The 26,874-nt window shown below is 43.6% G+C and overlaps 1 protein-coding gene across 1 annotated transcript; it reads left to right on the forward strand.

Annotated features, from left to right (window-relative positions):
- COLGALT1 (collagen beta(1-O)galactosyltransferase 1) lies at positions 1-26,874 on the forward strand. Its single transcript, XM_075858716.1, has 12 exons — positions 1-273; positions 3,179-3,289; positions 5,992-6,109; positions 12,225-12,359; positions 12,482-12,686; positions 13,157-13,276; positions 14,156-14,232; positions 14,541-14,647; positions 22,765-22,897; positions 23,057-23,184; positions 24,510-24,716; positions 25,510-26,874. Exons 1-12 carry the CDS (start codon positions 62-64, stop codon positions 25,775-25,777), a joined length of 1,821 nt encoding a protein of 606 aa, XP_075714831.1. The 5' UTR covers positions 1-61; the 3' UTR covers positions 25,778-26,874.

Genomic DNA, 26,874 nt, shown 5'->3' on the forward strand with positions numbered 1-26,874 from the left:
CTGCTTCTGCCGCTGAGTTGTAGTCGGAGGACAGAAAGTGTTTGTAGCCGCCGCCGCCGCTATGTACCGGGGTTGGGTGTTGCTGGGGCTGCTGTGTGCTCTTGCGGGGTCTAGCGCCGGCTACTTCCCGGAGGAGCGCTATAACCCGGAGTCCTCGGTCAGACAGCCGACCGTTCTTCTCGCCCTTCTAGCCAGGAACGCCGAGGGGTCCCTGCCTGAAGTTCTTGGTGCAATAGACCGGCTGCAGTACCCCAAGGACCGGATCTCGCTATGGTGAGACCCCCAGACCTTTCATATCCATACTGCATTGCTTTATTGTGAGCACTGCAGGCATACATGGCACTTCCCTACATCTCACATTGGCATCATGTATAGTGTGGCACTGGGCGCTAGGCAGGACAGTGCTGTGTTTTGCGACAGTCCTGTGTTTTGCGACAGTCCTTGTAACTTTTGTCTCAGGACTGGTGCATTTCGTTGAAGTTAATGGGAATTGTTAACCCTAAAATCCCTTCCCATGTGTAACATTGTGTGCCAGTCCCGTACTGGGCATCCTGGGCACCCTCATACAATCTATAGATAGATATAATCATACTTGCCAACTTTTGTGGAGGGATATCCGGGAGATTCAGAAAAGTGTTGTATGAAGACCCCCACTAAGTAAATACGGACCCCAGACCAGATGCCTCTTCACCTCGGGCAACGTATGTGCCAAGTTAATAATTTTATGCCATGCTGTATTTGGCCTTGTTCACATTTGCGCGGCGAGAATCTGTCGCAAATACCAGAAACAATATCTCTGCATGCTGCGCTTTGTTTCCAGTAATACCACGGACATGCCGACGGAACCCATTAAACTCAATGGGTTCCGTTGGCCGCCGGTGGTATCTGTGGGGCAACGGAACTGGCGCATACATTAAACTTATCCATAAACCCCCCCCCCCCCTATTCACCCGACTAAGACCAAAAAAGCGTCTTTTTGGCACCTGTTGGGGCTCGTATATTATTTTGGTAATGTTTTTTTTTTAACATAAGATCTATGGGTGACCGATGCCAGTGTATGCCCATACAGTGGCATTTGTCAGAGGTATAAGTCGGGGAATCCTTCCAACCGATACTCTCTGACGGACACTGAAACGCAAAATGAAAAGAGCCAAGTCTGTAGCCTCGATGTTGATGCCCGCTTCTCCCTGTACCAATGTGGATAAGTGGGTACTGAAGGTTGGACTTGATCCTAACCCCAGTGCAGTCTTGTAAGAATCCGCCAATCCCTGCAATTCCTGCTAAGAAATGTGACTCCTTCCATGATGTGTTCAGGTGTCAGGACGGTTTACCTGGTGTCGTTGTCCTGGAGATTCCTCATCCAGTATGTGGTGCCCGGGGCTACGTTGCCTGCTGTACGATACGTGGTTCACGCCCAGCGAGCTGCTGCTGTGTCGGCTCCTCTTCTCTGTACTACACCATTACAGAGCGGAGTTTGTCATTGAGCTCTGTCATTTGTGCGTTGTAATAATTCTGTGCCCCGACAAATTTATTATAGTTTACACCAGAAAAGTTATGTAAATTAGATTTGGAAATGTACGGCAGCCCCCTTTTCTGAGGCGTAGCAAGGCACTGAGCTCAGGCCGGGCCCTGTACCTTGCCCCCCCCCCCCTTCAGACAATGAAAATGCTAAATTAAAAAATCTCACCGCTCCTTTTCCCCTCCGGGTCACCTCCGCATGATGTGGCTTGTACAACGCACAGACGCCGGGCAGCGCCAGGACCTTGAATGAGCCGCATCATGTAGAGGAGCCGTGAGGAGAGGATCTGTTGTTTTCTTTTTAAGATGTCCGATTGGGAGCGGGGTGGATGGCGCATGGTCACGGCCTGCGGGAAGATGCGACAAATTTATTAGGACACCGTGACTTCAAGTTAGCTGCATTGTCTATTGGAGTCCTAGGTAGTCTGAAATGTACCTCCGGTCTCATCAGAGGAAAATGAGCGACAATGGTGAGGGCTTCTACCATAACGCATGGATCAGAAAAAAGAACAAGTCACGACCAGGTAATTGAAAAAATACAAACAATCTTTATTAAAGTCAATTAAACACACAGAAAAAAATGACATATAACAGTTTATACATAATAAAATACCATAGACCCTCGAACAGAAACGGAATCCGAACATGAAAGCAGAGTGGCCCCCCCAGATGTACAAATGCCAATACCTCCTATAAATGGCTAAAGTGCATGCATATATATTACTGAGCAGGTGCTAGGCGTGGTACGCCCTGCACAGATGGACACATGTGCAATATAAAAAAGTATATATAAAGTGCAGTCCTATGTATACATAACATGCAAGGCAATATAGTATACCTACACCTACGTAGCAGGAGATGAAAATAGGAGACCAGGACCGGGAGAGGGGACCTCTGCTTAACCCGACGCGCGTCATCAACCCCTGACGAAGCACCAGCGAAACGCGCGTCGGGTTAAGCAGAGGTACCACGCCTAGCACCTGCTCAGTAATATATATGTATGCACTTTAGCCATTTATAGGAGGTATTGGACCATTTGTACATCTGTTTCTGTTCGAGGGTCTATGTTATTTTATTATGTATATCTGTTATATGTTGTTTTTTTCTGTGTGTTTAATTGACTTTAATAAAGATTGTTTGTATTTTTTCAATTACCTGGTCGTGACTTGTTCTTTTTTCTGGTTTTGTTCAAATTAGTCACTAGGACCACTAGTACCAATTGGGGTATTGTTCGGTTTGTTAAACGTAACACATGGATCCGTACTTGTGGAATAAATGAAGGGCTACTAACCCTCGATGGCTGATACCACTCATACATAAGAGAGCGACTCCGCCAACAGTTATCTTCCCTGATTCTTCCATGAACTTCACCTCGTGTTACTTCTCTCCTGAGAACGCATAAGATTGAGCGTGATGAGACGTAAGGTCCGTGGGCTGTGTCTGGTATTGCAGCTAAACCCCATTCACTTGAATGCGGCAATGTTAGAGCCAATCCATGGACAAGAGGGGCACCGTTTCTGGATGGAAAGCAGATCCTTCTTATTGTGGACAACCCCTTTTAAGAGCCTCCTTGTGGTCACCACGAGGCCTGCGCTCCTCCGTACATGCGACTGTACTTGTACTAATATGCCTCAATTAATGCCTGTCTCTTCGCCAACAGGGTTGCCACAGATCACAACTTGGACAATACCAGCAGTATTCTCCGCGAATGGCTCATCAACGTTCAGAACCAGTACCACCATGTGGAGTGGAGGCCGCTGGAGCACCCCAGGTAAAGGGACAACTAGAGACTATTTATATTATATTAAGACTCCTATGTGATCGGGTATACTGGTTTTATATAAGTATATCTTAAACACCGAATAATGGAAAGTTCTGCAATATTTGAATACTTTTTTTTGTGTTTTAGTTCAGTACCATTTTCAAGATCTCTGCTTGCTATAATTGTATTGGGTAAAACTGACATGGAAAAGGACTTGGGGATATTAGTTGACAGTAAACCTAAAGGGTTTTTCCAGGATTACAATATCGATCAGATCAGTTGGGGTCCGATTTGCTGCCCAGAGAATCGGCCTCCACCTATCCGATATTGATGGCCGATGCTAAGGATAGACCATCATATTGTTATCCCGGAAATCCCCTTTGACTGTAGCAACTAGTGTCAGGTGGCTGCTGCTAAGGCAAATAAGATCCTGGGGTGCATCAAAGGTGGCATAGATGCAGAAGGTGAAAATATAGTCAGACTTCACGTGGAATATTAGGGGGGATTTATTTATAATGTCTTTTAAAGATAGATCTAATAAAACTAAACCAGACGGGTGGAAACTGTGCCAAATTAATCACAGTGGTGCGCGCTGTACGATAAATTTGGCGCATCTTGCTAGACCTGTTAGGCACTCTTTTCCTAATGCCACCTCTTTGCTGACATACTTTTACAGCAATATTTTGTGTGGGGGGAAAAAAATGGCGCTTACAATCTAGCACGTTTCACGACTCCTCTTAGCCACTCCCCCTTTTCTAGACACTTTTCTTAACTGTTTAGGAAGGTGCAAAAAGTGTCTGAAACACCTACTGAATGTGGCACCTGATATGTGCGCCAGTTTTTTTGTTTGCTCATTTTGTGGCAGAATACTGGCACATTTTGCTTAGTAAATCTCCCGCAGTGTGTTTGTAGTTTTGGGCACCAGTTCGCAAGAAAGACCTAGTAGAGCTTCAGTGGGTTCAAAAGCGGGCAACTGAAGTAATACGTGGAATGTTTGGACTACAGTGCCCAGAAAGCTCATCAGAATTGGGTTATTTGGTTTTGAAAAAAGACACCTGATTGGGTGATCTAATAACTATGTATAAATCCGAGGTCAGTACGGAAATCTCTCATGATCTACTTGTACCCAGGACTGTGACTATTACAAGGGGGCATCGTCTACGTCTATAGGAAAGAAGTTTTCTGCACAAACATAGAAGAGGATTCTTTGCTGTAAGAGCAGTGACACTATATATATATCTCTCTGTCGGATGAATTTGTCATTTAATTCATTGAAAGAGATTAACCCCTTGGCACAAAATGTTATACATCTACATAGCACCAGCACTGTACTTAACGGCAAGCGCAATACATGTATGGCGCAATCCGCAGCGGTTTTCAGCTTTGACCCTGATCCTGGCATTTTAACCCCAAAGATGCCGCAGTCAATGACCGCTTTGGAGTATAAGTATTTGGAGGGATGTGGCTCCCTCTGCCTCCCCATCGGCGCCCCAGAGACGCGATCATGTGGCGCTGATGGGTTGCCACGGTTTCAAGACCTCATTGGTTGCCTGTCCGTTTTACACTGACCGGTGTAATACACTGCACATCAGAAGTGTTGCATTGTATTATGAAAGCGATTGCAAGTCCAAGACCTGTAGTAATAAAAAAAAAAATTGCCACCACAGAGGAGGAGAAGGTGAATTCTTCTTTTGTTCCATGGCGACGGGAGTATCTTCGGCAGCAGCATTGAAGCTGTTGCGGGAGGCCACACGCTCTCACTCGCTCTTCAGCTCTCGGCAGACAGGACGACAAGACAGGCTCTCTCGCGAGAGATCACAATCAATCCATCATGGATGACATCAATGCCTTAAGCAAGAGAATCCCTTTAAAATTGTTGGCTCCTTCCTGAACAGTTTGATATTTCTGGAGTAGTCCCAAAAAGGATTTCATGAGAAGAACAGATGGATTCCACCGTGACCTCACTGCTAGAACAGGACTGGTTGGATGGATAAGATGGATGAGAAGTACAATATTCCGTCATCCGGTCCTTCCTAATCGGGAATTTGTGTTTCTAACATCCAGTCCTCATTTAGTACAAGGTGGCACCTGGGGACACGTCCTCCAGAGAACTACTCCATGGGTTGCCCTGGCCCCTCCAAAAATGTTGTCCTAAATTTTCTGGTCCCAGACTATTGAGATGATCCTGGATTAAGTTTGCTGCATATGGCTTGTATATACTTTCTGGATCTTTGCGGACTTACCCTGCGTTCCCAAGTCTTCCTTGTTTTCACAGTAGAGTGAGGTATTTGCCCAGTAAACGGCAGATCTCTCCACCGCGCCTACAAGGACGAGCATAGCTTCAAAAACTGAGTATTTTCCTTTAACACTTTAACTGCTGTGGACAAACCACCTATAGAGGAGGCCCGATCCATAGGCTTCTACCTCCTCCGCAGTCTGCACCAACCGCGCGCTGGCACATGTAGTGCACAGCTAAGACCTCTCGTTTCTAGCTATAGAATTCACTACAATTCGATAATCCTGCACACTGTTTTGATCTGCATTTATATCATATGCCGTGACCGTTTTTGGTTTCCATGTTACTACAGATCCTATTCAGAAGTCTTGGTTTAAGATATTTCTACCAATTAACCATTTTTTCCCCATCTCCTCTCCTGATGTCTCTCATTCAATGTCCTAAGCTGTGCTCACTTTTTTTTTTTCTTCATCAGATGGTTCCAGGATGAAGAGGGCCCGAAGCACTGGTCGCGTGCCCGTTACGAGTATATCATGAAGCTACGCCAGGCTGCTTTAACCTCTGCACGGGAGATGTGGGCAGACTACATATTGGTATGTCCGGATCAGCGTACTGTAGTGTTGTGCAATGAAGGCGGCTGCGTTTTCACGGAAAAGGTCACATCAATGGGACAGAAGACTGCCAAGGAATGCCATTAAACATGGGCAAATATGTTCACCACATGCTTATGTAGCCATCAAAGGGGTACAATAGAGACCTCTGGTGGCTGAACAGAATATTGTAGAATGTTTAAAGTGGTATTCTGACCGTTGACATTTATTGCATATATTTAGTAATATAAGTCATAAATACGTAAAAAATGGTTGGGGTACCACCTGCGTGCCATGCAAATCAGCTGGTGTTGGCTGTTTCAGGAACATCCAAGTCCTCTGTAAGGACGTAAACACCACGAAAAACGGCTAAAAATGTGGGGGATGAACGCCTCCAAACATCTGCCCATTGATTTCAATGGGAAAAACGGCTTTCCATTCCCACTGGGCGTTTTTTACCTGGCCGTTTTTAAAACCGCCCGCGTATAAAGAAGTGCATGTCACTTCTTGAGCCGTTTTTCATTGACTCAATAGAATGCTGCAAAAAACACTAGTTGCTGGAAATCAGAGGCTGTTTTCCCTTAAACTGCTCCGTATTTTCAGCCGTTTTTTGGGAAGCGCGTGAACATACCCTAAAAATACAACTCATTCCGAAAAAACAAGTTCTCCTACAATTCAGTTGTGGGTAAGAAAACGTTACAGGTCTCAGAATGTGGCGATAGAAAAACAAATGAATTTAAAATAAAAAGTGTTTTTATTGTGCGAAAGTGGTAAGATAAAAAATATATCCATTTGGTATCGCTGTCATTGTAATGACCCCCACAGAATAAGGTTAACATGTAAATTTAAACGCATGGTGAACGCCGTAAAATCCAAACCTAAAAAACCATAAAAGAGCTGTTTGTTTGGTTCTCCCCCCCCCCCCTTCCATAAAAAAATAAATAAAAAAAAAAAAGCCAATAAAAGTTACTTTATACATTATATGTACCCAACACTGGTATTATCATTAAAAAAACAACCCGTCCCAGAAACTAAAACAGGCCCGTATACGGCTACGTCGACATAAGAATTAAGTTATGGACGGAAATCGGTAATGAGAAAACCGAAAATAATTCAGATATGCCAAAAGATTATGATCCTTGAGGGTCTGATATCTGAGACCACCGCCATTCACGTGAATAAAGGTACTGAATAGCAGTTCTCCCGGCTGCTCGCTGTGCAGGGGATTGCAGCACCGCCCCATTCAAGTAAATGGTTGTAGATGGCTGGGGACATCACTGTGCATGGAAATACTGTGCAGGAGCAGTAGTGCTGCCGATCCTTTATTCTGAGGATCAGAGGGGGAGTAACAGCAGTCAGACCCCCACCCATTAGTAAGTGATGGCACTATCCTAACCATATTTCATCCTCGGAATACCCCTGCAGAACTCAGTTTGGCCACTAGGGTGCTCTGTTGTATAGATGACTGCCCAGGTGATGAAGTAGTTGCTTCCCATCTGCAGACAAGCGCTCATTGAGGACTCTTTATACCTGTAATCGCTGTAACACTGCGCTCATTGTCTCCTAAGCCGCCATCATATCATTAGAGATTTTAAGTAAATCCAAACCCTACAGAAGTCAGACATGAGCGGGCAGGCCGGATCTAGCTGCTGTTTCCTTCATTCAGCCACATTGAATATTTCCACTTCATACCGTGGATGTATCTGTGGAGTGATCTTTTAGTGAAAAGTGGCCGGTATTGCCTAGATCAATGGTTAGTTACCATATGTCTTATTCTCCAGTCACATCCAATGCTGCATTTAAACCTCTGGGAGTTAACTGTATTTTTTTTACATTGAAGGACCTCCCCAGGCGCTGCCCTGCTGAGGTGCTGTCTTTATAGTACATGCTTTGCTGTGGTGCATTCTGCGAAATTGTGTATACACTTTGCACTTTAAAAAAAAAAAAAAAAGTTTGCATAATGCACTCCATTAGGCCCCATGCACACGACTGTAGAATTTGTCCGTAATTGTGTACCGCTATTACGAACCAATTCACTTCTATTGACCACGGACACCTTCCCGTATATTTGTGGGAAGGTGTCCAGGCTGTAGAAAGCCTCCGCAAAAGATGGGACATGTCCCATCTTTTGTTTTTTTCCGGACCATGTTCACATACTTTTTGTATGGGACCACCGGCCAAATATGCGGACCATGATTACGGGCACGGCCTTGTGCATGAGTCCTTAGTATGTGGTGTATTATGGGTGCTCAACTTAGCAGCTATCGAGTGTAATAATTATTTATAATTATATATATATATATATATATATATATTTTTTTTTCTATTTCGATGTAGCTACTTACCTGCAAACGCCGATGCTGCTGCAGAATCAACTGTAGCCTCAGGTGCCGATGTGTCCTCGCTCGTCTGACACGATGCAGGACCTGTGAGTGACGTCACAGCGTGATCTGGCAGAAGCTGGGCGTTCTGAAGAGAAGTGGATGATACTTCTCGTCAGAAAGCCCAGCTAGTAAAAGTATTAAAAACACCCCGATGTACGCACATAATACACGCCCACTTGGACTTTTACTTTAAACACGCCCAGTTGGACTTTTGCAAGCCTCATTTGCATAAATACAAAAATGGTCATAACTTGGCCAAAAATGCTCGTTTTTTAAAAATAAAAACGTTACTGTAATCTACATTGCAGCGCCGATCTGCTGCAATAGCAGATAGGGGCTGCAAAATCTGGTGACAGAGCCTCTTTAATTGGCAGCCATTAAAATGTTTTACGCAGCTTTGGATGTGAATGGAGTATTAGACATAATGTAACTCCGTGTCCGTTCTAGATAAGAAAAGTTGTTCAACTGATGTGGTTGCCCATGTAATATACCAGAGTGAGAGCTAATCTTTACTCTGGCTAATAGTTAACCCGCCTACCTTTGTTGATTTATCCCCCGCCACCATCCCCAATAGGGTATAAATTAATCTTTATAAAGAGCAGTGGTCACAAACTTGGCCGGGTAAGTGGGCCACATATATAAAAAAAAAAGTGAAGTTGACGGGCCGCGTTACTTTAAATTTTGATACAATACAAAATTATTGTTAATCAATTCGTTATTTGAACTACTATAACAATACTACAGTACTATAACAATACTACAACAATACTACATTACTATAATAATACCACATTACTATAACAATACTGCATTATTATAACAATACTACATTACTATAACAATACTACATTACTATAACAATACTATAACAATACTACATTACTATAACACTAATACATTACTATAATACTACATTACTATAACAATACTACATTACTATAACAATACTACATTACTATAACAATACTACATTACTATAACAATACTGCATTACTATAACAATACTACTACATTACTATAACCGTACTACGTTACTATAATAATACTACGTTACTAGAAGGCTGGGTTCACACAACCTATTTTCAGGCGTAAACGAGGCATTTTACGCCTCGAATTACGCCTGAAAACGGCTCAAATACGTCCTGTAATTTTACGCGTCGCTGTCAAAAGACGGCGCGTAAAATAACCGCATCGTCAAAGAAGTGCAGGACACTTATTGGGACGTAATTTGAGCCGTTTTTCATTGACTTCAATGAAGAACAGCTCCAAATTACGGCCGTAATTGACGCCTCGCAAAACGCGAGTACGAGCAATTACGTCTGAAATGCAGGAGCTGTTTTCAGGAGAAAACAGCTCCTGCATTTCAGACGTAATTGCTCGTACTCTCGTTTTGCGAGGCGTCAATTACGGCCGTAATTTGGAGCTGTTCTTCATTGAAGTCAATGAAAAACGGCTCAAATTACGTCCCAATAAGTGTCCTGCACTTCTTTGACGATGCTGTTATTTTACGCGCCGTCTTTTGACAGCGACGTGCAAAATTACAGGTCGTCGGCAAACCCATTGAAATGAATGGGCAGATGTTTGCCGACGTATTTGAGCCGTGTTTTCAGGCGTAATTCGAGGCGTAAAACGCCTCGTTTACGCCTGAAAATAGGTAGTGTGAACCCAGCCTAATACTACATTACTACTACATTACTCTTACTATAATACTACATTACATTACTATAACAATACTACATCACTAAGGGTATGTGCACACGTCGTGTTTTTAGGCGTATTTCGGGACATTTACGCATCGAAAAACGCCTGAAAAAACGGAAGCAGAACGCCTACAAACATCTGCCGATTGATTTCAATGGGAAATACGGCGTTCTGTTCTGACGGCGCGTAAAAAGTTGCCTGCAAAAAAGAAGTGCATTTCACTTCTTGAGCTGTTTTTCATTGACTCTAGAAGAACAGCTCCAAAAACGGCCGTAAAAAACGCGAGTGGCTTAAACGTCTGGAAGTCGGGAGCTGTTTTCCCTTGAAAACCGCTCCGTATTTTCAAAAGTTTTTGAGTTTGCGTGTGCACATACCCTTATAATACTACTACATTGATAGAATAATGCTACAGTGCTATAATATTACTACACTATTATAATACTACATTACTATAACAATACTACATTACATTACTATAGCAATACTACATTACTATAATACCGCTAGGTTTATAACTGAAATTTGCGAGTTTACCCCACGTGCTTATTTTAACAATCCAGTTTTCCAGTTTGTGTCGCTAAATGCAGTCCGGCGGCTCAGTTGGCAGTGTTCGGCAGAAACCTGAATGTCCAGATTTGGCAGCCCCTCTGTAGATGGCTCCATTGGGGCTCCCTCTAGGAGTGGAATCACCAGCCAGAGCGTTGCCGGGGATTCCTCTGCTGGAGGAGCCCCTGATGTCACTGTCCATAGACAGTGATATCGGGGGATCCATCTCGACCAGAATGTGATGTCAGGGGCAACCCCAGAGCTGGTGTCCCAGAGCAGTGCACTAGTATAGGCCCTGCTTCGGTACTTTGGGGAAGCCACTGACATCCGTGTCCATTTATAGACAGTGATGTCAGGGGCTTGCCCAGAACTGGAGTCCCACAGTACAGCCGCTTCTACGATTCCGGCTCTTCTCCTGACATCACTGTCCATATATAGACAGAGATGTCAAGGGCAACCCCAGAGCTGGAGTCCCGGGCAGAGCGCTAGTAGCGCTCTTCCTGGGACTCCAACTCTGCTCCTGATATGACTGTCCATATATGTGCAGTGATGTCCGGGGCAATACCAGAGCCGGAGTCCCTTTGCTCTGGGACTCCGGCTCTTGTGAAGCCCCTGACATTACTGTCCCTGTATGGACAGTGATGTCACAGGCTTCCCCAGAGTCCCAGAGAAGAGCCTATACCAGCGCTCTGCCTGGGTCTCTGGAGAAGCTCCTGTCCCGGAGCAGAGCCTATGCTAGGGCTCTGTGTCCCGCGGGCCGCAGATGACCGCCTCAGGGGCTGCATGCGTGCCGCGTGTTTGAGACCCCTGATATAGAGCAACATATTCTGCAATACTTTGCGGTTGACAACCTCACTCGAGGTTATGTCTTGTCATGTTTTTCATGATTCCTGTTTGATTCCTGATATTGTGGCCACTAGATGGCACACTTATGTTAGGCAGTGCAGTCTGCCTTTGCTGTATAACTGATGAGATTGTTACTTGCCAAATCTGGAGCGCAGCCTATTGGAAAAGCTGTTCCTTTAATTCCACTTACACCCCAAGCAAGAATTGAACTACTAAATGCAGCTTTGAAGGTCACTATGTCTCTTGTTAATTTTGAAAAGTAATTTTAAAGTCATTGAGTCGCCTAGTCTGTCAGGTTATTAAGATAATCTTTTTGGTAGTTTGTTAGTCTGGGAAAAACTGGATGACAACTGGTATAACCCCCATTGCCAAGGAGTTGTCACCTGCGTTCTGAGACCACTGAAAGATTTATCTGCCTAGCTATGCAAAAAAAACAAAACATATTCCCTGCCACCACATGTATCTAACCAGCGCCTACTCTGGGGTGGTATTGTTTGTATTGTGTGTTATTAATGGAATTGACCAATATACTCATTGCGACTCTGCCTCTCGGGGATTGTCTACATTAGATATTGTCTTCACCAGTAGATGATCATGTCCCCATCTTGGAGATGGTCACCTCTAGATGTTCTCTTCTACAGTTTATAGACTCCGACAACTTGCTGACAAATACAAACACCCTGAGTTTACTGATCGCTGAGAATAAGACGGTGGTTGCCCCCATGTTGGAGTCCAGGGCGGCGTACTCCAACTTCTGGTGTGGGATGACCACTCAGGTGAGAACCTACTGCCAGTAATGTGACTGGTGCACAAGTCTACTAACTGGAGATGTTATAGATGTGCATCTCCTTATATAAAGTTGAACTGTATACGTAAGTAGTCCTACATCTTCACACAGGGTTATTACCGACGTACCCCAGCCTACATGCCAATTCGGCGCAGGGAACGTCGTGGTTGCTTTGCGGTGCCCATGGTTCACTCTACGTTTCTTATCGATCTGCGGAAGGAGGCAAGCCGAGATCTAAACTTCTACCCACCTCATCAGGACTACACCTGGGCATTCGATGACATCATAGTGTTTGCATTCTCCTGTCGGCAAGCTGGTAAGTGGTAGTGTCATGTTTTTGTTGACTGGCGACAGTATTGGGTCTTAAAGATGTTGTGCCACCTGGACTACCCCTTTTCAAAATAAGGACCTACCGGAGATCCGCTGGGTGCCGCAGTTCCGGTTGCTGAAACCCTAGACGATCAACTGTTGGTGGGGGAAGGTGTGGGTGGCCACTCTTACACCACAGCTACCTACGCATATTGTCGATAGGAGTATGCGGCAGTCAGAAATGCACCTCCAGTTTCTTCAGTGTCTTAGGTTTTAGTCTATCCTTTCCATGCTTTACACTGCAGCTCTGCTTTTTCAAATTTACCGCAGTGTAGCAAGTCAGTGCATGGAGTGCTTATTTCCATGACAACAAGCATAAGTTGATTATAGACAGAATTATAATCTAGAGTATTTCTCTTTATACCGTGATAAAGACGTAAAAGTTAAGCGCTGACTATTCCTTCTTTTTCCCTTCAGACGTCCAGATGTTCATTTGTAATAAAGAGGTATATGGACATCTGCCAGTTCCTCTGCGGGCACATAGCTCTCTGCTGGATGAGGCTGATAACTTCCTGCATACCAAGCTAGAGGTGATGGGTAAGTGGAGGTAAAACAGTATGGTGGGCAAATTTCCATAAATCCCCCAAAAATAATAATGAACATAAAAAAAAAAAGTTTGAACGACTTCTAGTCTGTTTCCATGTAAATATTAATGGTTGTCCTTGGGAACAAACAGATTATATCCAATCCGCTGTCACGTGACCATTCTCAATTTAGCTTTGCACATGAATAGAGAAGAAAATGGAACTTAAAATTCATACAAGAAAAAAGCGAAATTTTACAAAATTGCTCCTGAATTAAATAAACTGTTAGATGTTGTAAACTATGGTTTTCCTCTACCCTACACCAGTGTTTTGGGTTGGGCAGACTGATCTCCGCACATGGTTGTTTCATATGAGCACGCACTACCACGCGTCCTGGTGGAGCATGTTTATAGTGCCATTGCTCTCCACCTAACTGCCTGCCGTGGCGAGGAATGGCATGACCACCACGGTCTGGTGATGTCATCAAAATGGACAATGGGTTAGGGATTCTCAGTGGGATCTCAATCTGGTTTGGGTTTCCTGGCTTGAAGATGTTTTGAAAACACCCTGATCTAAATTAATCTAGTCCAGCTTAAATCTGGCTTCTACTGATGAGATGTAAGCCGCTTCTGTATTCTGCTCGCATGCTTTCAACATGGCTACTGGAGTAGTGATAATTGGTAATAGATCGCAGGAGTTAGTTATGACAGACGTGAATTACTGGATTTTGCTTGTTACAGTCCAATGTACTGCTAAAGTTCCTGAAACTGGATGCTAAACGGTGGGCCGCTGACTAACAACACGTAACCCTGCCCTGGTAGATGGGGGTTCTCTGGACATTATATTGTTTTAATTCCAAAAATGTAATTTTGGTTCTGTATTCTTTCTACAGTGAAGGGCCCTCCAGTGGAACCATCAAGTTTTCTGTCTGTTCCACAAAAAGTCTCGGACAAAATGTCACTGGATGAGGTAACTGGAGAGGAACTTATTGTATGCCTCATTAATGTATCCTGTATGTTCTCCTCTTGGTCTTGAATCTAGATTTTAACGCGGGTCTTCAGACCTTTCAGTAAATGTGAAATCGCTGGTGGCCTTTTTGTACAGAATGAAGACTGCTTGTTCATAGGCGATGAGTTGTGGACTGGGTTAGAAGGGCATCTCTTTTAGATAACGAACCTCTTCATGATGGCCCACTGGTAAAACAGACCATAGTAAGACCACCAATAGCCTTCTCTAGTTGTCCAAAAGTTGACTTGTGGTTTTACCTGCTTCCACAGGTTTTTCTCATTAACTTGAAGCGTCGGCAAGACAGGAGAGACCGTATGAAGAAAGCCCTTTACGAGCTGCAGATTGACTTCAAGCTCTCTGATGCTGTGGATGGTCGGTGAGTTACTGTGGAGAAGCGTTTTGCTGTGGATTGTTTTAGTACTTGATGTTGGAGGAGACGGAGTAGACACCTAATAAGTCTACATAATCTTTGCATGTTTGGATTTACATACTCCCTTCAGTCATAACATTAAAGCCACTGACAAATGAATAACAATATTAATTATATAGTTACAATGGCGTCTGTCAAGGAGTGGGATATATTAGGCAGCAAGTGAATAGTTATTGAAATTGATGTCGGAACACAGTGCATCAAAGCTTTCTGCGTAGCCACAGACTGGTCAAAGTGCCCGCACTCACCCCTGTCCACAATGGGCACGGGAGGATCAGAACTCGACCATGGAGCAATGGAAAAAGGTGGCCTGGTCTGATTAATCACATTCTTTCTTACGTCCGTTTTGGGTGCGTTGCTTACCTGGGGAAGAGATGGCACCAGGATGTGTTATTTGAATAAGGTAAGTTGGCAGACGCAGTATGATGCTCTGGGAAACTTTGGGTCCTGGCATTCATGTGGAAGTTACTTTGACATGTATCACGTACCAAAATATTGTTGCAGACCAAGTACTCCCCTTCTGGCAACGGCATTCCCTAATGGCAGCGGCCTCTTTCAGCAGGATAGTGCGCCCTGCCACACTGCAAAAATTGTTCAGGAATGGTTTGAGGAACATGACAAAGAGTTTAAGGTGTTGACTTGGCCTCAAAATTCCCCAGATCTCAATCTAACTGAGCATTTGTGGGATGTGCTGGAAAAACAAGTCTGGTCCATGGAGGCCGCACCTCACAATTTACAGGAGTTAAAAGATCTGCTGCTAACATCTTGGTGCCAGATACCACAGGACACCTTCAGAAATCTTGAGTCCATGCCTCCACCGCTTAAAGCTGTTTTGGTGGCATGAGGGTGAGAGTTTGAGTGTTTTTGCTGTTGTTGGGACTGGTGTCCACATACTAGGTTTATGATGTTATGGTGGAACAGTTTATTCCACAATTCTGTAGAGAGATCATCACTCACACGAGTCCCTGTGCCCTATAATCTAATTTCCTTATCTCAATGAAACCTATTCAGGCCAATTTCAGTAGAACCTATCAATATGTTTTGATGTACACAAGCAAACCATTCCAAACTCCACACTGATGTTGTTCAATGGGGAGATCTTTGAAAGATATTAAACATTTTATTCAATGTTTTTTAGTGTGTGGATGAACAAAGAGTAGAGCGTAAATTCCTTTGAGTTGCGTCATAAGTGCTGAATGAAGGTCTCAAGCAAAAGCAGTGAACATGGAGCCTGTACTGAACTGCATATTCTAGATGAGGCCTCACTAATGCTTTGTAAAGTGGTAATATTACATCCCTGTCCCGCGAGTCCATGCCTCTTTTAATACACGACAATATCCTGCTGGCCTTTGAAGCAGCTGATTGACATTTCATGCTGTTATTTAGTTTATGATTTACAAGTACACCCAGATCCTTCTCAACAAGTGACTCCCCCAGTGTAGCTCCCCCTAGGACATATGATGCATGCAGGTTGTTGTTACCCAGATGCATAACTTTACATTTATCTACATTAAACCACATTTGTCAAGTGGACGCCCAAATACTTAGTTTGTTTAAATCCGCTTGCAATTCATGAACATCTTCCATAGTCTGAACTATATTACATAGCTTGGTGTCATCTGCAAAAATAGAAATAGTGCTATTAATCCCATCCTCTATATCAGGGGTCTCAAACTCGGCCGGGTAAGTGGGCCGCATATAGAAAAAATGTGAAGTTGACGGGCCGCATTACTTTCAAATTTGATACAATACAAAATTATTGGTAATCAATTAGTTATTTGAACTACTATAACACTATATTACTAGAATAATACTACATTACTATAATAATAGCGCTAGGTTTAAAATTTGAGATATTTCTCCACGTGCTTATTTCAACAATCCAGTTTAAGTGTCGCTAAATGCAGTCCAGCGGCTCAGTTAGCACACATGTCAAGATTGGGCAGCTCCTTTTTAGATGGTGCCGCAGTGCCCTCTGTGGATGGTGCCGCAGTGCCCTCTGTGGATGCGGCCGCAGTGCCCTCTGTGGATAAGGCCACACACCCACTTGTAGAGGCTGCCCCAGTGCCCTCTGTAGAGGCTGCCCCAGTGATGTCAGGGGTTTGTCCAGAGCTGGAGTCCCGGAGCAGAGCCACTTCTTGCACTCTGCCTGGGATTCCAGCTCTGCTCCTGACATCACTGTCCATATATGGACAGAGATGTCAGGGGCAACCCCAGAGCTGGAGTCCCAGGCAGAGCGCTAGTAGGCTCTTCCTGGGACTCCAGCTGTGCTCCTGACATCACTGGGACTCCTGCTCTGGGGAAGCCCCTGACATCATTGTCGATGTATGGACAGCGATGTCAGAGGCTTCCTCAGACTCCCGGAGCAGAGCCGATAATAGCGCTCTGCCCGGGACTCCGCTCTGGGGAAGACCATGACACTGTCCATATATGGGCAGCGATGTCAGGGAATTCCACAGAGTCCCGGAGCAGAGCCTGTACTAGCGCTCTGCCCGGGACTCCGGCTCTGGGGAAGCCCCAGACATCGCTGTTCATATGTGGACAGCGATGTCAGGGAATTCCAGAGTCTCGGAGCAGAGCCGATACTAGCGGCTCTGTGTCCCGCGGGCCGCAGATGACAGCCCCAGGGGCCGCATGCGGGCCGCGTGCTTGAGACCCCTGCTCTATATCATTAATAAATAAGTTGAATAATAGTGGTCCCAGCACTGAACCCTGGTGTACATTACTTATAACCGGGGACCATTCAGAGTAGGAATCATTGACCACAACTCTCTGGATACGGTCCTTGAGCCAATTCTCAATCCAATTACAAACTATACTATCTAAACCTATAGCCTTAATTTACCCATTAGGCGTCTATGGGGGACAGTGTCAAATGCCTTTGCAAAGTCCAAAAACACTATATCCACAGCGGCCCCTCTGTCTAGGGTTCTGCTCACCTCTTCATAAAAACAAATCAGGTTAGTTTGACAACTTCTGTCCTTAATAAAACTTTGCTGGCTGTCACTTTTTTGTCACATAATTCTGTATATAGTCCCTCAATAGCCCCTCAAACATTTTTCCCACGATAGATGTTAAATCTTACTGGTCTATAATTACCCGGGGAAGACCTAGAGCCCTTTTTGAAAATAGGCACCACATTTGCGCTGCGCCAGTCCCTTGGCACTATACCAGTCAAAAGAGAATCTCTGAATATTATGAAGAGGAGGACAGAAATAACTGAACTAAGCTCTTTAAGAACTCTAGGGTGTAACCCATCTTGTCCCGGGAGCCTTGTGCACGCTTATTTTATTTAACTTCGCTTGGACCATATCTACATTCAGCCAATTCAGTATATCAACTGATATATTAACAGCACTGGCAGCGGCTACATCAGCTGCTCTTTCTTCTGTTGTGTATATACAGAGCTAAAGAACCCATTTAGTAACTCTGCCTTCTCTTGATCCCCTGTGACCAACTCCCCATTTCCACTATTTAGGGGTCCTACATGTTCAGTCCTTGGCTTTTTATATATATATAATATATATATATTTGTTTCCGTCTTTCTTACTTTCCTTCCCACTGCTGTAGAATTGTATTGGCTCTTCAGTTTCAGCTACATCAAGGTAGTTTCCAGTAAGTGAATGCGGTTATTGTCTATTTAGTTTCTCTAACGTGGATGAGCCAATACCATGATGGATTGATTTTTACATCTTTTTATTTTTCCTCAAGAAAGCTTAACTTTTTCGATTGTGTATTTGCTCAGTGCTATGTGACTAAAGCTGCTTTGTAGTTTCCCCTTGTTTTACCCTTTCAGCCTTTCTGAGTTTTTGTCGTGTGTCTGAGATCCATCGACAACCTTGGTTTTATTAGCTTTCGTTAAAGATTTCCACCCAAAGCGTAAAATCCACCATATGTTCGCAGAGCAGTTTCTGTTCAGCTAACAAGGGTTTTCCAGGACTATAACCCTGATATGTTTGATCAGTGGGGCCTGAGCACCAGGACCCCAATCAGTACAAAGTAGCTGCGGAGATCAAGGCTATAGGTCGTCAAAGTTATAGTTCCTGGAAAAAAAATCCTTTAAGCGCTTTCCCAGAGATCCCACTTTTTTGTTCTGGCAGGTCTCAGAAACGTCCACATAAGTATTAGATATAATATTAAAGGCACTAGCTATTTGGGTGTGCATAATATAGAAATGGAACGGGGAAAACTTGGCTGAACCTGGACAGAGATTTGGTGTCCTCTCAACATTGGACGTCCCGCTTTCCACTGTCTGAAATAGTCAGTCCGATCTCTTTGGAATAATAGATTAGAAATTCTTTGTGACCCTGAGTTGGCAAGTGGGGTGCCTTTCTGAAGCATCTGTTTTCCTATGTATTAATGACCATGTTTGACCTGGGGAAGTAGAATGATCTCTTGTTGGCAAAATGCGCATAAACCAAAGCCCGCAGCTTACAACAGTGCAGGGTTATCGGATGAGCTGCGGATACCAGTCGCACTTATGTATGTAAAATGTTTTTGGAGGTTCTCGGCGCTGGACATTGTAAAATAGGGATCTTGAAGGGGGGGGGGGAGGGATTTCCCAGGCCTTACTGTAAGTTCTTCCACTGAAGAGTACTATAGTCAGCCTCTCCCCAGCATACGTTGTCTGATCACAGAGAACAATAGACTGCTTTTAAGTGCTATTTAACATTCGGTCAATGTTTAATACTGGTCTTGACCCCTTAAAGGGACAGGGCTCAATATATACAGTAGTATTTTCTGGATGTAAATACATGCGCTATCTATGGACGGCCCCAGGTACTGCGTTGCCGTAGCATTTTAACTTTATAAACCTGGAGAAACCTTTCATAGGAATGCTATAATTTTATGTTTTAGTTAGTAAACTTTACATATGCTGTATAGAGTTGGAGGCTGTGGGCTTTACAAACATTCACAATACATCCTACGGTTCGGAGAAAGGAAAGCAGGACCGCGGTGTTCTGTACACTTGGCGGCATATTTATCAAACTTAAGGCCCACCTTAGAAATGCCCATATTGATGTATAAGATTATAGTGCCATGAAGTCCCTGAATAAATGGTATTGTACAGTGCCCAGATAAATGCTGCCCACCTCCCCTGGAGAGGCCATACGGCATATAATGCACATTGCCCAGGGGTACATTCTTTGCCCAAATGGAGCCAAGTAATGACCAAAAAGTGGTATTGCCAAACACTGCACATACATTGCCCATAAATAGTGTCTGAAGTCCATAGTAACACAGTCCACCACATTAACCGTGTAAAGGAGTTGTTACCTTCTTCCGGCTATAGAAAGGCCCCCTAGTCGTCTGCTCATTACGAGGCATGAAGGGAACTGCATTTTATTAAAATATCAAGAAATGATTAATGCTGAATTATACAGAAATCTCATTTTAGTAAATATTGACTGGAAGTCGTTCTGAAATTATGAAGTTGCCTAATAATTCTCAGGAAGTGAAACTGGAAATTTGGTTATGTGTTTTTACTGAACGAGTACTTCACAAGAAACCCAGTTAATAACACTACTTGGCAGCATTACTGGCAGGTTGCCCTTATCCTGTAAAAATCGTGCAGAGAACGAGGTTAAAGTGGTTGCCCAGTCCCCGGAAAGCACAGCTAATCCTCAAATCAAGTGATCCCTACTATCTGGCAGATGGCTTAGAGGGCTAGGCCTAGCTCTTCTATTGCACACAGGGCAGTGGGGAGGGCCCCTGCTGCAGCCAGTTTCCTTACTGCCAGAGATGGGTCTGATCTGAGGTTTGTTAGAGGGGGGGGGGGGGGGGGGGGGGCGTAAATCATTGATCTGGTACACCTCTAGACAAATTCCTATATTTTTTACAGTTTTACTTGAAATATGAGACCGGATAGTGTAGAATTAAATTCTACCCGTTCCTGACTTCATAAACTCATGGCACTTCTTCTTTTTTTTTTTTTTGTGGTATAAATGTTGATAACCTGGTGTGTCTCTTAGACTATTACTCTGGCTAGACATTTGCTACTAGACCAGCACTATACCATTTGGCATGTGCTTGTTCCTAACATATAATTCTTAATTTGGGGTGTATTTCACTCATCTATCTGATACCCCAACACTTTTTGTATAGCCGCACCAGTTTAGGATTCCTTGCTGCAGGGTATCTTGAGGACACTAGGAGACTTGGTCTTGGCTGCTTCTCTAGAAAGAGTCTAATTTTTCACAATTGTTGGGTGGATTGTTTCATGAAAACTTCATTTTAGGAAATTTCTCTTAAAGTCATGGAGTAATGCAGAGTACAGCAATGTGACAATACTTTATATCTAGACTGCTTGCTTTATATTTTTTGGTACCCTATGTTGCTTTTGGAATTGGAAAATCTAATCTTACTGCTATTGATAGGATTTTCCGGTGCGGATGGCTCACATTTGAAATGTTCACCTTGCAGGTGTCTCTTCATGTCTGAGTTCTTCTAGAAACGCTCTGTCATGGAGAAAAATAAAATAAAAGCTCCTTCCACCACATAATTTTTTGATGAGGTCATAAGACATTCATGACTTATTCCCGTAGCAGAAACCGGCCGCACAGCTGTCAAGCCTTTTGGAGGCCAATTCCTTCCACAGCTGCCCAGAACTGGGAAAACATAACCCCATACTCCCTCCCCCGGTCTCAGCTGTCATGTATAAAGCCGTCGTATTTCTCCACCTCTACACCAGTGTGCTGCTTTACTAACCTACGTAAAGTAAGTAGGTTGTCCACGCAACGTGGCTGTCACATGTGGACCCTGGAGTTGGATGTTCTGCTGTAGGTTTGAGAACAACAAGGATATCTATACGCATGTGGGCCCTCAGGACACACTCTCAAAAGTGTGAATTGTTGTGGTACTCGGAGAATAGAAAGAGAAAAGGGGAGGTGGCGCAGGTATAAGGAACCTAGTAAATGTGATGACCCTCTCTGTAAATTTCTGGGCTAAACAAGTCCTCTCTAATTAGGAGCATTAAAGGGGTTGTAGAAGATTGGAGTGAATTAGGGACTCGCCCACCCCCGGAAACGGCGACACATGTTCTTGCGCCATGTATGGTATTGAAACTCAGCCCCAGTGAAGTGAATAGATCTCCGCTGCAATGCCAAACACAGCCCAGGAACAATGGTGGCACTGTTTCTGGAAAAGAGCAGCCCTATTTTTCTAATCTCCTACCATCCCTTTGCTAGATTATGTTCAGATAGTTGGTAAGATTAACTGCTGTCGATCTTTGGCTTTTCGGTTGACCATAAACTGCCATAATGGTTCGGGATCCAACAGGAAACGACACCCATCAGTAGACTGCACTGTTTCAGAGTTGGTGCTTCTCATCAGTACAGAGTAGGGTTCTGTAAGACTCCCTACCATTTGGATCTCCACAAGGAGAATCGGTACCTTCCAAGAGCTGCTACAAATGAATCTCATTTAGCCAACCAGAATCCTACTCTAATGAGGAGCAACAAGTCCGAAACAGTCCTGTCTATGGATTAGTGTATCTGGTTTAGTCATTAACCCAAGTGCGGTTTCAAGACTCTATAAAGGGTCGGACAATGATGTACAGGGTAGTCACATATAGGTGCAATTAGACTGTTTCCCTTCTGGAGTAGAACGGTTTTGCGTGCTGTCCATATGTGACCTGTAGTAAACGCGTCGCGGGGTCATTTGTGTGAATACACTGCAGTCTATCAGTGTCCTTTTTATATAGTATAGAAACCCTCCACATGACTGGACTGTATATATTTATATTCTATACACTGCTCTCTGCCTCCTGAGCTATGTAGACTATATCCTGATCTCACATATGTAAATATCTGAAGGGGAAAGCGGAAGCTCTGGTTGAACTGCAAATATATGGAAAATCTAACCACTCGCTATATTTTTCCCTGATTTGGATTTGAACCCTTGTTCCCATGCTGCCTGGGAATGAAGATCAGATTGGTGATTAGTTTTTTTTCGTGAGCTCAAATTCCTTAATGCTAATTTTTATTTTATTTCGTATTCTCTTTTATTTTATACTTCTTTTTGGGCTTTTTTTTTAGTGTATGTGATTTTGTCTCTCTATTCAGGGCACTGAATGAATCTCAGCTGGCTGCTGAAGGCATAAAGATGCTACCAGGGTATAAGGATCCTTATCACGGGCGTCCACTGACCCGAGGAGAGATGGGCTGCTTCCTCAGCCACTACAACATCTGGAAGGAAGTGAGTGGCTTCCTATATGTATATCGATCTATCTCACACATCTTGAATTTTAGGTGCTGAACTGATGCCGGATTACATCTATTTTCCAATATTCTGATAACTTGTAATATATGAATTCTTAACATCATTCCTTATTTACATTTCTTCTTGTTCCTGCAGATCTCCGAACGCTCGCTGGCTTTTTCCGCTGTGTTTGAAGATGATCTGAGGTTTGAGATCTTCTTTAAGAGGCGATTAGAGAACCTGTTGCAGGATTTAGAAAAAGCACAGCTGGACTGGGAGCTCATGTAAGTTATCATTTTTTTTTTTGTTTTTTTATAATCGCTGTAAAGGGAGCAAGATAGCCACCTGTGCGGAATGAGCTGGACAGCTGGCAAGGGAACTCCTGCCTACCTGCCGGTTTACCTGTTCTCTGCTATGGTTATGTGCAGATGTGAGTGTAGGGTGTTTAGTTGTGTGGCCCTTGTTGGGGAGACAGACTTCTAAATTCTATTAGCCACTGACTAACCTTATTGGTAGTGGGCGAAGGGTTAATGATGCACTGAAAAATTGGATTTATTACAGCAGTTTAATAAAATTTGCAGAAGCTGAATGTGTAATTCATATCCCCATTTGCTAGAATGTACAATCTATTCCCTTGTCTTAAAGGAGAACTGCCAGAAGTCATATCAAAGGATCTTCATTGTGCATGTAAAAGGTGAAAACCATTTTCAATAGATGACTTGTCATGTTTGAAGTCACAGTTCTGGCGCCTGCAGCGCCAGTGTCCCTATGATAACACTTCCTGTTCCGCTGGTTGATTGATGTGGATCCACACAATTTCCCTATAATATACAACAAGCACTAGTCTATCCATAGAAGAAGTGGATATTGTTCGGTGTGAACGTTGATGTGGAGGGTGACTAGCGTTTCAATTTTATCATAGGGATAGGGTAAGGATGCAAGAGATCAGGCAGAAAATAGTATGATGGGGACTTGAGAGCATGTACCTTTAAAACTCCGTAAACTTTTCACATAGGCCCACTGCGGACCGTGCCCGCATTCACGGTCAGTGATTACGGGCACGGACAGCCATCCGCATTTGCGGGTCGTGCTCCCATATAAAGTATGGAGGCACGGTTCGTAAAAAGCAAAAAATGGGACCTGTCCTATCTTTTGCGGAGCCTTTCTACGGCACGGGTATTTTCCTGTAAGTATCCGGGAAGGTGTAAATTGCAGATGAAATCTATGGTCGTGTGCATGGGGCCATACACTATAGGCTCTCTTCTGTAACACCTTTAGGGTGCCTGCACACAGCGTTTCTAGGAAAAAGGCACTTTTTTTTTTTTCCCCCCATAGTGAAATATTAAATGCACTACAATCAGTGCACGTTTTTTTTTTTTTTTTTTTTACTATCTTGGTCTTTTTTTTTTTTTTTTTTCCAGTCAGTAAGTGGCATCACAAGATTTGCAGGTACTAAAACACACTATTTATAAAAAAAAAAAAAAGCCACGAAAAATGCAATTAAAACAAAGATACCATTAGAAAAAGGAAAACAAAAAAAAGGTGTGTGTGGGGAATCCTTAAGGTCATTTTTTTGTGAACTATAGATTTACACCCCTTTCTTTTGCAGATATCTGGGTAGAAAACGGATGCAGGTGGATGAGCCCGAAGAATCTGTACCTGGGGTTCGAAATTTGGTTGTCTCTGACTACTCCTACTGGACACTGGGATACCTCATCTCCCTGAAGGGGGCCAGGAAACTCCTTGATGCTGAACCTCTAGAAAAGATGCTCCCAGTGGATGAGTTCCTGCCGGTCATGTATGACAAGCACCCCATGTGAGTGCAGCTTTCACCATATAATCCCTACTATTCCCCTTCAATGTATGGATTCCTACCCATATAAACTCGCACACTTGTAGTACACCAGCCAACAGTCTCCACCTCTTAACGTATATAAAATAAAAAAAACTTCTAATTTTGTTTTATCTTATTCTGTGGCCAGATTATCGCTTGATGTAACGGGCCAAAAAATCTGAGTCTGCACTACTGAGAGATTCTGATAACCTGTCCCCTTCTGATTTGTTTGGTGCAGGTCATGGATAACTTGGGAGGATCTAAGTCACCATCCACATCAGTATCTACATCCTACCTTGAGATGGGTGTACGTATACGTGTGGACATTGGTGTGAATGGCGTTTTGGATCCATGACTAATGCTGCACCTGATAAAAATCAAAAGACCTGTTAGTCTTTTTGTAGTTTAGTCTCAGATGCTGACACACACTCACCTTAATGGGAGAACCAGCTCAACACCTACATGACAAGAAAAGTCCACTATTAAAAAAAAAAAAAAAAAAAAAGTTTTATGGTCTTGTCCGCTTCCTCAGTCACTGGTCTCTCTGGGCTGTTTCCTGCACCTCCAGAACCTTTTGTAGGCTATAAAGTAACCCTAGAGTACACGTATATTCGTAGAGACACCACGTTGTTAACTTTATCTTGAGAGCGGAAGCCGACAAAAATACATACAGCTCCTTTTTAAGGTGTTTAAAAGGATCTCAATCGCTGTGACCCTATAATTGTCATTCTCTTTATAAGTTCCATAAGTTTGATTCTGTGTTTTCTTGTTTCAGCTCTGACTACTCCTCTCAGTTCTCCCAACGAAAACTACGTGCCTTCTCTGTAGAGCCTTTGCTGATTTACCCCACACATTACACTGGGGATGAGGGCTACGTAAGCGATACCGAGACCTCTGTGTTGTGGGACAACGTGACTGAAACAACGGACTGGGATCGGGCTAAATCCCAAAAGACCCAACAACAAGAGAAGCTACGCAGTGAAGCTCTGAACACCCCTTCCCTCCGATCACCTTTCGACAGTGCTGCCCGGGATGAGCTATGACCTTCATGATGTCAACGACATAAGAGGAACCACCCATCAACGGCTGAGCTCTTTGTATAGGGATATGCTTAAGTACGGATGATGAGACATGACTGGGCAAGTGGACATTTTTAGGGGACCGAAGCATGGTCTGTTCAGACACTTAAACCCCAGGAATGACGATCCTTCCTGGGAATGATGCAATCACTGAGGGAAGCGGTGTTTTTTAACCAAATGGGATTGCCTCTGCTTTGGGTCAATAATAATTATTACTATTTATATGTATTTTTACACGTACAACTGAAATCCCCTTTTCCTGCCCAGTATAGGTCAAAAAACCAACAGCCGAGCTGTTTTGGGGGGGAGATGTTGCATTTAAGAGATCTTTAGGCATGGTCAAAGAGAATGAATGGGGGCTAATAGATTTAGTCACATCTTGTAATAAACTTGAGAGAACTAAATGCATGTAGGAAGACCTGGACTATGTTCACCCTCCTGCTTCGGTTACACCGCAATGTATCTGAGATGAATGATGGCTCACTTCATACTCACAGAAGCAAATCTCATGACGTCTGATCAGGATGTTAATTTTGAGATTCCCTTAGTTCTGTATAGATCAGAACTTCTTGTGCCTTAGTAATGTCGCTGGTTTCTGGTGATTTGATGGGCTGCATTCTCTTACATAGTGGATAAGCTCCCACCTTGTGTAATGGTAGACCTTCATGACCACATATGTGTGTAGGGTTGCGCCCATCTGTAGCATAATGCGGTTGTGTGCTCTTGACTTTAAATGTTTCGACTGAGCGTACCCAAATCGACAGGCGATGGGATGTCTTGCTGCCAATGGGGAAACCACGTGGCTCCTGCTCCTGTTTTTGAGACGAAAAGCCAAAGAGAATACTATGGATCATACCATTGTGCTTGAGTTGTAGGGAATTTATATCCTCCTTTTTTCATTAAAAAAAAAAAAGAAAACCCTAAAACATACTAATATGGGCATTGGTATCCCCCAAATAAATATTCCTAATCATTTTCCTGGGCAAAGTAAACAGGAATGAGATTATATTGAAACCGGAATGACCTCAATACAGAGTTAGTTAACAAGAATCCAAAAATTA

This window comes from Rhinoderma darwinii, chromosome 3 (assembly GCF_050947455.1).
Source record: "Rhinoderma darwinii isolate aRhiDar2 chromosome 3, aRhiDar2.hap1, whole genome shotgun sequence".
NCBI lineage: Eukaryota > Metazoa > Chordata > Amphibia > Anura > Rhinodermatidae > Rhinoderma > Rhinoderma darwinii.

Excerpts from the sequence above, each read along its gene's own strand:
- COLGALT1 (XM_075858716.1), top strand. The coding sequence starts at position 62 with ATGTACCGGGGTTGGGTGTTGCTGGGGCTGCTGTGTGCTCTTGCGGGG. Across the intron at positions 23,185-24,509 it reads CAGCTGGACTGGGAGCTCAT|ATATCTGGGTAGAAAACGGA; the intron begins GTAAGTTATCAT and ends TTTCTTTTGCAG. Across the intron at positions 24,717-25,509 it reads ATGTATGACAAGCACCCCAT|CTCTGACTACTCCTCTCAGT; the intron begins GTGAGTGCAGCT and ends TTCTTGTTTCAG.